The following is a 12,259-nucleotide window of genomic DNA, read 5'->3' as shown; positions in this document are numbered from 1 at the left end:
GTCAAGTGCGGCGGGCGCGGGGAGAAGAGGGAGAAGAGGGGGAGAGAGTCCAGGCAAAAGACGCCCACCGAGTGCAAACGCGGACTGCCACGGCCGTGCACCCGTGCGTCAGGATTGGATGTGTGCGTGATGGAAGAAGAACACTCGCTGCGGTCCAGCGTCCCGGAGAAGACTCCACTGACAACGCTGATGCAGGCTGGCATTTAGCGCTCCTGTTCAACAACAAAGACACTTATAAGATATTTATGAGGCCGTTTATTTTTAACACCAGCCTTATTCAGCAAACTTTGTCACCTTTTAAACGAGACATTTTATGCAAATCAACTTTACAGAGCTTTTAACCTTGATACAACAGTGTTTTCTCATTAGTTTGCTCAAAGTTGTATTTTTGATTCATTCGTGCATGTTTGCATGTAGTGTCCAGCAACTGAGGCTGAGTGTTCAGAAAATACCTGTTTTCCCCTACTTCCCATCTCCGCCCACATTCCTCAACTTAGTCATGATTATTTATAAAAACACATGGGTTCTAAAATGTCACATAGGCAAATTTCAAAATAAAAACATGTCAATGAAAATCCACTGCTTGTAACGAAGAGGCTTATCCGTTATACAGTTTTGAACAAAAAGTAAATTGTCCGGTTTCTATTTATAAGCCATTTTAGATTAATATTGCTGTTTAAAATGAACACAATATAAAATAAGGATCTACTTATGTTATACTGAATACTAAGTACCTGAAAATAATATCATATGTCTCCTTTAAATAATAGAGATAGACCCAATTGACCAATGGCCCAATACAACCATGAGTAGAGCATTGCATAAGACCGTTTTGGAGTTCTTCTTTACACAAGGCTGGGCACAGTTATGAAATTACTTGTATGCCAACGTGACATAGCCAGGGTATTGTAAAACACATCTTAACTGGGGTTAGAGCTTATGCATAAGAGGATCTGAAATATAATCTGAGTGGGATAAACATGTTTAACATCCCCAATCTTGTAGGTGTGTGTCTGCGTGTCCAACAAAGTGACGGCTCCCTATAGAAAAACACTTCAAATCCCACCTAAGCCAGCTCTTAACTCTGGATATAGATCAATGATTAGGATTTGTTCCAGCCTTCTCCATCACATGTCACCACAAAGTGTAATTGGGTGCACAAGCTACGAAATAGTGCAATCACAAACACAATTCAGACTTTCCAAGCTACTTTTTTGGCTTACATTAAGTTTACAATTTCAGCTTATCCATCCACTCCTTACACAGCCCAGTCCCTCTATTGATTATCTGACAAGAGGAGAGGCACTACATCCTTCCTAGTTCCTTCCTGCTGCCTCAACTCATTCCATCAACCAGCAATCTCCCACTACATACATCACGGCCCTTTTAAGGCAGATAAGGCAACCTCTTAATAAGATTGCTGTGGTCTTTCATCAATATTAATCTTTCCAACATACCTAATCAGCGCTGGCGTCGCTAACAACAAACAGAAGCATGCAAGAACAGCTCAAAGCACTGCCAAGTTAATCAGGGAGTATTCAAGAGTCATGAATGTAGCTGTACTATGCATTTCTGGATAGATGGATGGATGTATGGATGTGTGGGAGCAGTGGGGGAAAGACGTGGTGGAGGTTGATTGCCATCTAGTGGAGCAATTAGACAGCACAGAAGTCTCAATTAGGCAAATAACACAAGTGCATGCATCAGCTTATGGATTTGTTCATTAGGTTAAAGGCACACGGAGTAAAATCAGGAGAGCTGGACACAGTGGAACCACTTGGATGGACAGTTTCCAACAGTGTGTTATCATTACACATCATGGTTTAGCTAGTTTGTTTTTTGGTTGGTTGTTTTTTTGGTTGGTTGAATTTTTAGGCTTTATTAGACAGTATGAGGGGAGGTTATATGCAAGACATTGTATTACAAAATCCAATGTTTTGAGCTAAATCATGTAATAGATGAGTCCTGAAAATATCCTTTACATTTGTGTTTTCAGCAGTGTTCTGTTTGTATTCCCTTCTTTATTTGAATATCCAACCTTTCTGTGCCAGATGGCCTGTAAATAAAGCACTATTGGGAACCATCATACCTTGGAAGTCTCAGAGAGAAGAAAATGTGACTAAAAGGTCCCGAGAGATAGGTAGAGAATCCAATGTGTACTGCCTTAATTGACAGTCAAGAGTGGGCTATAAATAGGAACAGGCTTCGAGTTGAGCAAATATTTAGACTCACTCAAATGAAACGTTGCTTCATTTGCTGACACAGCAAACCTGTTTTGTTGAATGACAAATAAACATAACTGAATGGTATAAAGCCAACACACCCACTCGAGAGCCAAAAGCTGTCAATCGCTGTAAAGAATTATCTCACTTCCATTTGTTATGTATTGGCTCCAGAGCTGGAGCATATGGAGAAATGCTTACCAATCTCCCTCGCGCTGCAACATGATTTAAAGAGTGCCCAGAGCAGCACTTTTGATTCTTTTGTTGATATTGACATTCCTGCATAGTAACCGTATGTTGAGCCATCCATCAAGTTCTTTGAATATCATTTGCTTTCATAAATAGATATTTTGATGTCATGCATTTTGAAGTCTATATATATCCTTGATGTAGAGCGCTTTGAGTGCCTTGACGGTAGAAAAGCGCTATATAAATGTAACCATTTCTATATGTTTTTGTGTGTATTACATGTTGTCTCCAGACTGTCCAAAAGTGTGCAGGTCCTTGTCCTAAAGAAAATGAGTATGAGAACAAATGACACACTATGTCACCCAACAATATAACACTTCATATGCTAAATAACCGTCACAAACTACAGAGCAAAGTCAGTGTAAACACCTTTATGCATGCAGCACTGCCTGGTCAAAAAGACACCACTTGGATGTTAGAAGGCAAGTGGACAAGACTCTCCTTTTATTCAGCAATGTTATGTGCCTGAGGAAATGGGTCAACTGGACTTCACATGACTTTTTTCTTCTGTGAAGGCACAAGCCTATTCACTGTTTCACAAATGGATCCAGCTATATCCAGACATCGGAATATACGCATTGAAAAAAGTGGATTGGGTGGATCTTGGGTGAAAATAACAATAAAGAATAATAATAACTTTAAGATGAGGCGACTGTGATAATGTTGCTCAGATGGTGCCCGGTTCTGCTGCTGTGTCTGCAAATAACAAAAAATGCAAATGTATTGAAATGTATTTTATTATAATGTGTGTGCTTGTTCTGTGATGTACTGTTTGTGACTGAGCAAGCCAAAGATACATATCTGCCACCACAATAAATGCTATTCTCTATTCATGGGCTTCAGGCATAAGGATTCCTTCCTGATTTGAAAAACTGGACATGGCAACGGTCCAATGTTGTTACAGCAACAGCCCAATTCAAATTCAAATATTGTTTTTTTAACATATACTTTTGAATGGGGGAAAGTCTTCACAAAATTATTAAATCCAGAAGCAATAATTTTCCTGAAACTCATGAATGTTCTTCTTTTCTATTCTTACTTTTTTATAAATTACACACGGGGTCATACATAGGGCTAAAAAATGTCAAATAGTAAAAACTTATCTAAATTTTACTGTTTTTAACCCTTTTAAGCCATTTTAGATCAATTTTGCTGCTTACACAATACATAATCAGTATATGTTATTTAGTATGTTGTACTTTCACACAAAAAACGCTTAATATGACTCCTTTAAATCGGACCTGTAATCACAAAATAAGATGAACAGTGTGTTTGATGCATCAGAACGTTATCCATGAGTTTCAGCGTGATAAAAAATGAGCACTGTTGCCATAGCTATTAACAATATTCAAAACAACACATTCCAACTTTTGAATGGCGAAAAGTCCTCAAAATTGTCTCTTTAAACTCAAATATAGGGATGTGATTTGCTTCTGCCTTGATCCTGTTTCCAGATATATAAACCCAAAAATGCTAACATATATTTTGTGAATAACTGGCCTCATCTGCTCTCAAGAGAAGCAGTGCTGTGTCCCAAAAGGCCAGCAGAATCCCATCCCACCTGTCTAGGCTCAAGAGTTGGACCTTATTGTTGCGAGTTGAATGAAGTGTTCCTTCTCATTCCCGCTCACTTCAAAGGAGTGGGCTGACAGACCAGGGGATGGGACCCTTTGTTAATTGATCCTTTGAGCCGAACACAGAGAGGTTAAGAGAAAAAGAGAGCAGGACAATGGTATCTGGCTGGCTACGCGCACCGAAAAGGATGCACTGCGCATATAGACTTGCGGGGGCCTATCCTCACACAACCTCAAAATGACTGAACGAGGCCATCAATCACGGAGCCCGCAGTTCCATCTTGATAAATGGTCTTGTGCCTTAGTCTGCAATTTTTGGGAGGAATCCATACAGCCTTTTTTTTTTATTTATTCTGTTTGTGGGAAGGTGCCCTGACAGCAGCTTGAAGTGCAAGTGAGGTGTTTTACGCACAAGACAAATGGTACCTCACGTCTCAGTCCACCGCCTCAATGAAACGATAGGTGCTCCTCTTTCTCTGCCCCCACTTCAATGAGGGGATGAAGCACAATTAGCATTTCACAAGACCCTCTTTTCCTGCTCTATTGCAACCTTCCCGCAGAGCCCGTGCTTTCTCTCCGGGGATTGTCCTGTTTTGGGCCCTTGTTGCCGTTGGCAGGGTGACAGTATTCAAGTGTGCAAACTTGTGCTATTGTCCCCGGGCCAGAGGGAGCCATGGAGACCCTATAATATGACACAGGAAAATGTTTGCTGATGGCAATTCTATGGGCTTTGTGCGACTCTTTCTCCTTCATGACGACTCGATTTAAGTCTCTAAATGTTTGACAACAAATGCAGGAGTGCTATCCAGCTTCTTTGCTTTTGTCCCGCGAGGTTTGAATGAGTAATTCAGCCTTTGTGTCGCTCGATTGAGGGGGCAAACAGAAAGACAAGATTCTTGAGCGTTCAAGCCCCTTTCCATGGTTATGCACTCTTAAGAGCCCCCTCTCTCGCACCGGACTCTCGCTGACATCACTCATTGAGAGAATCTCGCTGTGTACTAATGAACTTCAACTACACCATTCCAAAGAAGGAAAGGGAAAAAAAGAATTCCCGATTATTAATCTTGGATGTTTGAGTACACAACATTTCGGCCCGAATAGACATATGGCATCTATGGTGTCCTTTTTACGCATCTCCATGACAACAATATGCGGTGGTGAAGAATTCGATAGCAGGGGGCGTAGAGGCTGATCGGGGGCATTGTGAGGGACCTGGGGTCGCTGATTGGCTCAAGGGAAGCACCATCACTACAAGGACTTTATATTCATTCAACTTGTTGAGATGCTCCATTGCTGTGTAAAGTTTGGATGCGGTGGCAGCGGTGAGTTATTTTGTGCATTTTTATCTCAGTCAAGCGAGAATTTGGTAACTGCTTTGTTCATTAATATCTCGTGTTTTCTTCAGATTTGAATGGCGTGTTATGGACTGAATTGATCAAGTTAAAGATGGCAGACAGTGAAGTGAAAACGTTGCTGAATTTCGTGAACTTGGCGTCTAGTGACATCAAAGCGGCCTTGGATAAGTCGGCCCCGTGCAGGCGCTCCGTGGATCACAGGAAGTATCTTCAGAAACAGCTCAAGCGTTTCTCCCAGAAGTACTCCCGAGTGCCCAAGTGTCACGCGCACAGGCCCTCTGAGCAGGGTAAAGCTGGGGGCCCTGCTCAGGACAGTGTGAAGGGCAGCGCTCAGGGCGCGGGGGCCGCGGGGAGTGCGGTGGAGCAGGTGCCAATGAGAAAACGACAACTACCGGCGTCTTTTTGGGAGGAACCCAAGTTATCCCAGGAGAGGAAGGATACTTCCATCACAGGATTCAAAAAGTCAGATTGGGCAGAGAAGAGGACAAGGGCTTGTGAAGATATGGCCAAGGCCAGTGCGTCTTCATCCACGCGTCGCGATAAAGACACGCTTCTTTTGGACCTGACCTCTCATCACTGCGTGAGCGTTTGCGGCTGCTGTCCGCTCCAGTACCACGGCCAACAGGTCCTACACAGTCACATCGTGGTCCCCCATCCTCCCCTGGGACTGTGGGGCAAAGCCGCGCGCACGGACGCAGAGATGTCCGAGCATCCATATGGACACAAGATCCACACGCACGTTGTGGTCAAACCTATTCCCACCAAGCCCACGATCCAGTCTCCAATATTCAGCGTGTTTGGCTTCATTTGACAGACCCATGGGTGGATTGTAAATAAGACTTATCGGACGGTTTCAGTTGACTATAAAAGCACTTATTTGTAACACTCATGTTTGTTCTTCATGTGACAAGGATTAAGTTGCACTTGCAGAGTCCTTCCATCAGTTTAATGTTCCTAGGGACGATGCCACTGAATATTTGATCACTGACAGTAAGTTTAAGAGTTTATACTTCATTTTTCAATTTTTTACTGTTCCCTTTTAAGTCGTGCAAATGACAGTGTCCTTTTTAAATGTCCTCTTTGAACTGCAAAAATAGAATATGTGACAGACTTTCTTTTGTTAAAGGTTTGATAGATCATTTTATTTTTAAATAAATGACATAAATTCCCATAAGAGGTGATTTTAGCTCAACATTATTTTGTCAGGTTCCTCTGTAATATATTCTTACATATCCTTTCATAAACCTTACAATTGCACCACTAATAAATAACATATAGATTAAAAAGTAACACTTTTTTTGGAGAAGTATTACATTTAGTCCTGCTGCTTTATGAGAAACAAAAATGGGTGCACAAAGTTCAGTCAGTTCCACTGAGATATGAGAGCATCCTGTTTGGCAGGGGGAGGCTTGCTACTGAACGCATGTTCTGTCTTCCTGTGTGAGTCCGGATCTTCACTCTACAAAGGTGCATCAGTGGCCGAGGTGACACTGTAAAGACACAAGCTGCACATTACTTGAATGTTCATTTCATTTATGAGAAACGTAAACTTGGCCTTACATGACTTCCTCTTGACAGCTCTCCATTCCACTGTGCTGTCCAGGATCTCTGTGAGCTTGCTGCACAGCTGAATCTGACCCACATGCTCAAGCAGCAGGTCTACTATGGGTCCTGCCGATTTACACATAACAGATAAAGACAGCCACTCACAGAACTGAGAAGAAGCACAAAAACACTCTTCACTCACAGAGAACTTTCTTAATATCAATCATTTTCCACACTTTCTTTTTACCTGCAGTGGCCTTCCATGTGGTTCATTGCAGGAGACACTGAGTTCGCTGCAATTCTGAAAGATGCATCTAGACATATTTGTACTGCTCGGGTGTGTTTTAGCACCATATATACAAGTAAAACACGAAAGGGCATCGCAACCATTGTCCAGAAGGCACTTGAGTAGAGGCAGATTATTCACACAGAGGGCTATAGCAGTGGGGAACGTTGTAGCGTAACAGGGGATTTTGGCATTAACATCTGCCCCTTGATGCAGCAGTAAGTTCACAGTGCGCATACAGCCCCGCTTCACAGCCACCAGAAGGGGACTAACAGGGTCCAGGTTCACACTCGCACCCGCTTTCAGCAGCACTTCTGCCGTCTCTGCGCTTCCATGGGCCACAGCGAAGTAAAGAGCTGTGACTCGGTGGTCCACAAACCGAGCCGAGTACGCGTGGGGGAGCGGCGCGTTGACTTCTGCACCTGTCTGTAGCAGGACAGCTGCCACTGAGGGTCTGTCGTGTTGAGCCGCCAGGTGCAGGGGGCTGACCCAACTGTGCCGCAGCCTGGCTCTACTCGTCACCGGCACGAGCAGGGACACAACCCTAAATGCATAACAAAGGCAAAGAGGCCGGTGAGATACTGCTCCACCAACTGCCAACCCAGACAGTATCTCACATCTAAAAATGTATGAATGGATCTTTTCTGTTGTTCAAAACTGATACATGAGAATTTCTTCACATTTTACTTACTCGTGGTGTCCATTTTGAGCAGCAACGTGTAGAGGAAGCAGACCTGAGTTACAACACTTATTTGCGTCTGCATTTTTACTCAACAGTGTCACCGCAATTTCCCTAAAGCCATGTTTACTGGCCTCATGCAACGCAGTAAGCCCGTCACAAGTCTGCATGTTGACGTCAGCACCTACACACAAACAAAACAGCATTTACCCTTTTTGTGAATCGTTTTTTATATGTCATCAACATCACAAGTGATTTATACCTTTTGTAATGAGGAAGCACAGTGCCCTCAGGTGTCCCTTCTGGGCCGCTACATTGAGTGGGGATATGCTGTAAGTGTTAGGAGGATTGATGAAGGCACCAGCGGTCAGCAACATGTCACAGATTTCTATGTGGTTCCTGGCCACAGCCTCCAGGAGAGCGGTCCATGCCTGGCTACAGCGCTGGTTCACCGTGGCCCCGTAGGACAGAAGGAGACTCACCATGTCCACATTCTGCAGCTCACATGCTTTAGTACACAACACAGTCAAGTTATTTAAGTTCATATATCTCATGTACCCGCCCACAAATGTTCAGAGTGATTTAACAGTTGTACCTTTGAACAATGGGGTCTCTTTGTATTTGTTGCCAATGTCGGGGTCAGCTCCAGACTGCAGAAGGCACTGTGCACATGACAAATGTTCACGGGACACAGCGAGGAGCAGGGCTGTCTGTTCCTGCAATGTCCGTTTGTCCACGGAATCTGGGTGGACTGAAACAAAGTGAAATACAAGAAGTTACACACCTACACAGATTTATAATTTGGCAAAGTGAAGCTGACAGAACGGCCATATTGTCATACCCTTTAATAGTGTGTTCAAACATTCTGTCTCTCCACAAAATGCAGCATAGTGCAAAGGTATCCATCCATCTTTGTTCTCATTCAGCAGACTGAGAGGACAGGAAGTGGCCAATTCATTAAACATGTGCACATCTCCTCTGTTTATGGTGGCCACCAATGGGTCCACATCCCTTAAGAAAAAAACAAAACCCCAGACAAACATTATAATAAAATATGTATAATATAGTAGAGTTAGTCTAGCCTATTGTACTAGAAGTGGAATACAGTTATCATCAAATAACTATACAACTATTAGGCCTATATATATGGTATACACAGTTTTGTTTCCATAGCAGATGCCAGCAATATTTCACGAGCATGCAGCATATTACAGCCTATTATTAATATTTGCTCACGCACCCCAACAATAGCCTCCACCCCCACCACAACAAAACCCTTACGTCTCCTGCTCTGACGTCGCGGCGCTGTCACTGCCCGGTCCGCTCTTCTCCTTTTGCGCCGCGCGAGCCCTACAGCCGCCGCTCGCGTTACGGAATTGCGACAAATATTCATGATAGCGGAATCTGGTCATCATCACTGGCGTCGTTTCTGTCGCGTTTGTTTGCCCCACGCAGACAAAACCCAAACACCCGGCTGTGGAGGAGGCGGCGCGGCGCGGGCCGGGGCTCAGCTGTGCACGCTCATTATTCTGAGACTGTAATTGTCAGTCATTGGGTCCGAGCGGAGTGACGGCCGCATCCATATATGTCAGGAGGCCCGCGCAGTGAGGGAGATAAGGGGAAGTGCAGCGAGATAATGCAACGGTCTGCTCACGTGGAGGCAGATTAGGAAGAGGACAGAGATAAACACTCCAGGAAAGAGCATTCGGACTAATATTAGCGCAGACTCACAGCCAGAGGGGACTAATAGTTAATTGGTCACGTGACAGGACAGGGCACGCATGCATAGTCTAGGAAAATGTAAACAGAAAACTAATATTGACAATAAAGAGCAGATAAATAAATAATCTATGAGACACATGAGTGAAACATAGATATGTTATGTATATGGTCCATGTGGGTAAGATCTTTATTGCCTCTATTGATCTTGGACATCAGGATGAATAATTGAGCACACCTTTTTGTTTCCCACTTCCAATACAAACTGATTACCCTGACCATTTTACCAACAGAGGATTCTCAGATCTATGTAACCTGGAGCCAAGAGTAAGTGATTGTAAAGGTCCTTATGAAAACATTTACTATTATTAAGGCAGGTATAGTCTTCCCTGTGCATCTTGTTCATAAATGACAAAGGTAAAGCTGCGGTTTATATAGTAATCCTAAATAGTAAACTAACTATGCACTACAGTCAACAGTCTTATCTTACCTTAGCAGTTCTGATGTAGGCCTAATGGCTGCAGTCCTTGATAGGCAGCTAGCCGAATTGTCTTTGAAATCACTCTTTAGTCTCTGGTAGAGTGGAGCCTACTGGATCTGAAGACTGCCACCTCCGATGCAGTATCCGAGTCTTTAGAAAGGGAAGGCAATTACAACCAACCTAAAATCACACTCAAAGTCAGTGAAATCTGTTCTAACTCAGACAATAGCTTATGTGATGTATAGAACATCCTCATAAAGTAGGGAGTTTGTAGGAGCTGAAACATGCTCTGGCAGACATCAGACATCAGCTCAGACCCCATAAAGCTGCCTTTTAAGGGCATGTTCACGGTGGTGAGTTCCACTTGTTTCTGCTTCTCCTGATCTGAGGTGATGGCTAATGTTACAGTGAGGTACACAATAGCAGTCAAAAACACACTCAGTGGTAACTATGGATAATATTTATTTCAAAGATACAACTACAAATAGTATAAACAGAATACACACAGTTCTGCAGTAATACATTTGGTATGATAATTCTTATAATATTCTAACTTAACTATGAAAGAAAACATGAATGTGAAACTTACCAGTTGTGTTAGAATCCATCCCTCTCTTCAGAGCAGAATAATGTGCTTTATAACCAAGACTGTCAAGTGTTGCACTGTCAGTTGTGAAAAAAGAAGACGTATCACAGTTTCTTCTTTTTCTCAAGCGTTTCTCTCATGCACTTCCAGCCTCTAAATAGAAGCCCTTTAAAAACAAGTTTGGCACAAACACGTCTTTCAACATATCAGGGCAAAGATGCTGTTTAACTTTAAAATTTAGAAGAACAAACACTCAACAAGCCTAATTTAGGTCTGACTTGGAAAATGTAGGCATAGGTTTTAAAAATAAAAATAAAATAAGTAAAGAAATTCTATATTCAAAGTAATGTGTTTATAACAATAATAATGATGATAATAATAATAATAATAATCATAAATATAGCTGCAAGCGGCAATGATCGGCCCTCGCCACGCCGCCGCCACGCCGCAAGAGGAGGGGGCGCTAACGCGCCCCAATTGTCCTTTTATTACGCCTACTGCTGAATCTGTGACGCTGTCACATCTTCTCCCCTTTGTTTTACCATCAAAAAGCTATTTTATTTTGAATTCTTGGCAAAATGTGCGGCTTTGCCGCACAGACACGTGACTCTTTGAATAAAAATGTGAATAACTTTTGACGGTTCACCCCTGAAGATGAGTCTCACCAAATTTCAGGTTAATAGGGCTAACGCCCTGGGAGGAGTTTGTGAAAGTCTAAAGTGTAAACATGTTCTGGCAATTTCCCCATTGGAATAACATGGAAGGTTTCGGTCATCGTTACGGCAAAACCATAACAATTATGACATGGGTCTCATTGACTTTTTTGATGGGGATTCTAAAATTGAGTTGTGTGTCAAATTTCATATAATTTCGCAAAACTAAGCATTTAACCTCCATATAAAATCTGTAGGGGGCGCTGTGGCGCCAACTTAATTTATTTCACTTCAAGTACGTTTAGGTCAAAGAGTTTAACAACTGATTGTAATTTGACGCAATTCAGACTTTATCTGCGCAAACGGCAGAAATTTTAAATATGGGAGATTTCTGAAATTCTAGCTACAGTTTGCGGCTTCGCCGCACAGAGACCGTGAGAGGTATCAATGTAATTTGGATAACTTTTGATGTCCCACTCCTCAGTAGCATTTTCACCAAATTTCAGCTTTTTAGGGCCAACGCCCTGGGAGGAGTTTGTAAAAGTACGACGTTTGGAAAAACTCCGAAGTCATGTTTAGCCATTTTTGAAGCAATATGGCCGACATTTGGTTGGGCGGACGGCGTTGCCGTAATAATATTTTTTACTTCTCTTGTCACCATCTACCTCTGCGCCAAATTTCATGATTCTACGATCTGATTTTTTTTGGGTCATTTCCCATCTCTCAATGCATTTTTGGTACATTTGGGGGCGCTGACGCGCCAATTTTTTTTATTTTAGAAAAGAGAAATAGCCAGAATGTAGAGAGGCACGATTTTTAGAGGTGTGCAAATTTTTGTGACTTTTCGTCAATGTTCACTGGGTGAAAAATAGGGGGGTTGGTCCCGAGAAGAAGAAGAAGAATATTCCGA

General features: G+C 42.6%; 2 protein-coding genes across 4 annotated transcripts; one reads left to right on the top strand and one right to left on the bottom strand.

The window, feature by feature from the left end:
- Window positions 1–5,201: 5,201 nt before the first annotated feature.
- On the top strand, window positions 5,202–6,574 carry LOC140370543 (protein FAM181A-like). The gene is made up of 2 exons (XM_072457717.1): window positions 5,202–5,367; window positions 5,451–6,574. Exons 1-2 carry the CDS (start codon window positions 5,328–5,330, stop codon window positions 6,209–6,211), a joined length of 801 nt encoding a protein of 266 aa, XP_072313818.1. The 5' UTR covers window positions 5,202–5,327; the 3' UTR covers window positions 6,212–6,574.
- Window positions 6,512–10,752, bottom strand: LOC140370541 (ankyrin repeat and SOCS box protein 2-like). 3 transcript variants are annotated; one of them, XM_072457714.1, is made up of 9 exons: window positions 10,700–10,752; window positions 10,120–10,290; window positions 8,752–8,921; window positions 8,506–8,661; window positions 8,173–8,418; window positions 7,923–8,094; window positions 7,193–7,775; window positions 6,961–7,114; window positions 6,512–6,890 (listed from the first exon to the last, which is right to left on the bottom strand). In XM_072457714.1, exons 3-9 carry the CDS (start codon window positions 8,873–8,875, stop codon window positions 6,760–6,762), a joined length of 1,566 nt encoding a protein of 521 aa, XP_072313815.1. In that variant the 5' UTR covers window positions 8,876–8,921; window positions 10,120–10,290; window positions 10,700–10,752; the 3' UTR covers window positions 6,512–6,759. The 3 variants fall into 3 exon arrangements, with proteins under 3 accessions (XP_072313815.1, XP_072313816.1, XP_072313814.1); XM_072457715.1 differs by lacking the exon at window positions 10,700–10,752 and adding an exon at window positions 10,359–10,478; XM_072457713.1 differs by lacking the exons at window positions 10,120–10,290; window positions 10,700–10,752 and adding an exon at window positions 9,192–9,367.
- Window positions 10,753–12,259: the final 1,507 nt, after the last annotated feature.

Source organism: Eucyclogobius newberryi, unplaced genomic scaffold (assembly GCF_026437365.1).
Source record: "Eucyclogobius newberryi isolate DKJ021-1_F unplaced genomic scaffold, fEucNew1.0.hap1 SCAF_21, whole genome shotgun sequence".
In the NCBI taxonomy this organism is placed as follows: Eukaryota; Metazoa; Chordata; class Actinopteri; order Gobiiformes; family Gobiidae; genus Eucyclogobius; species Eucyclogobius newberryi.
The sequence above is the reverse complement of the archived record's forward strand: the minus strand, read 5'-3'. Positions and strand labels throughout refer to the sequence as shown.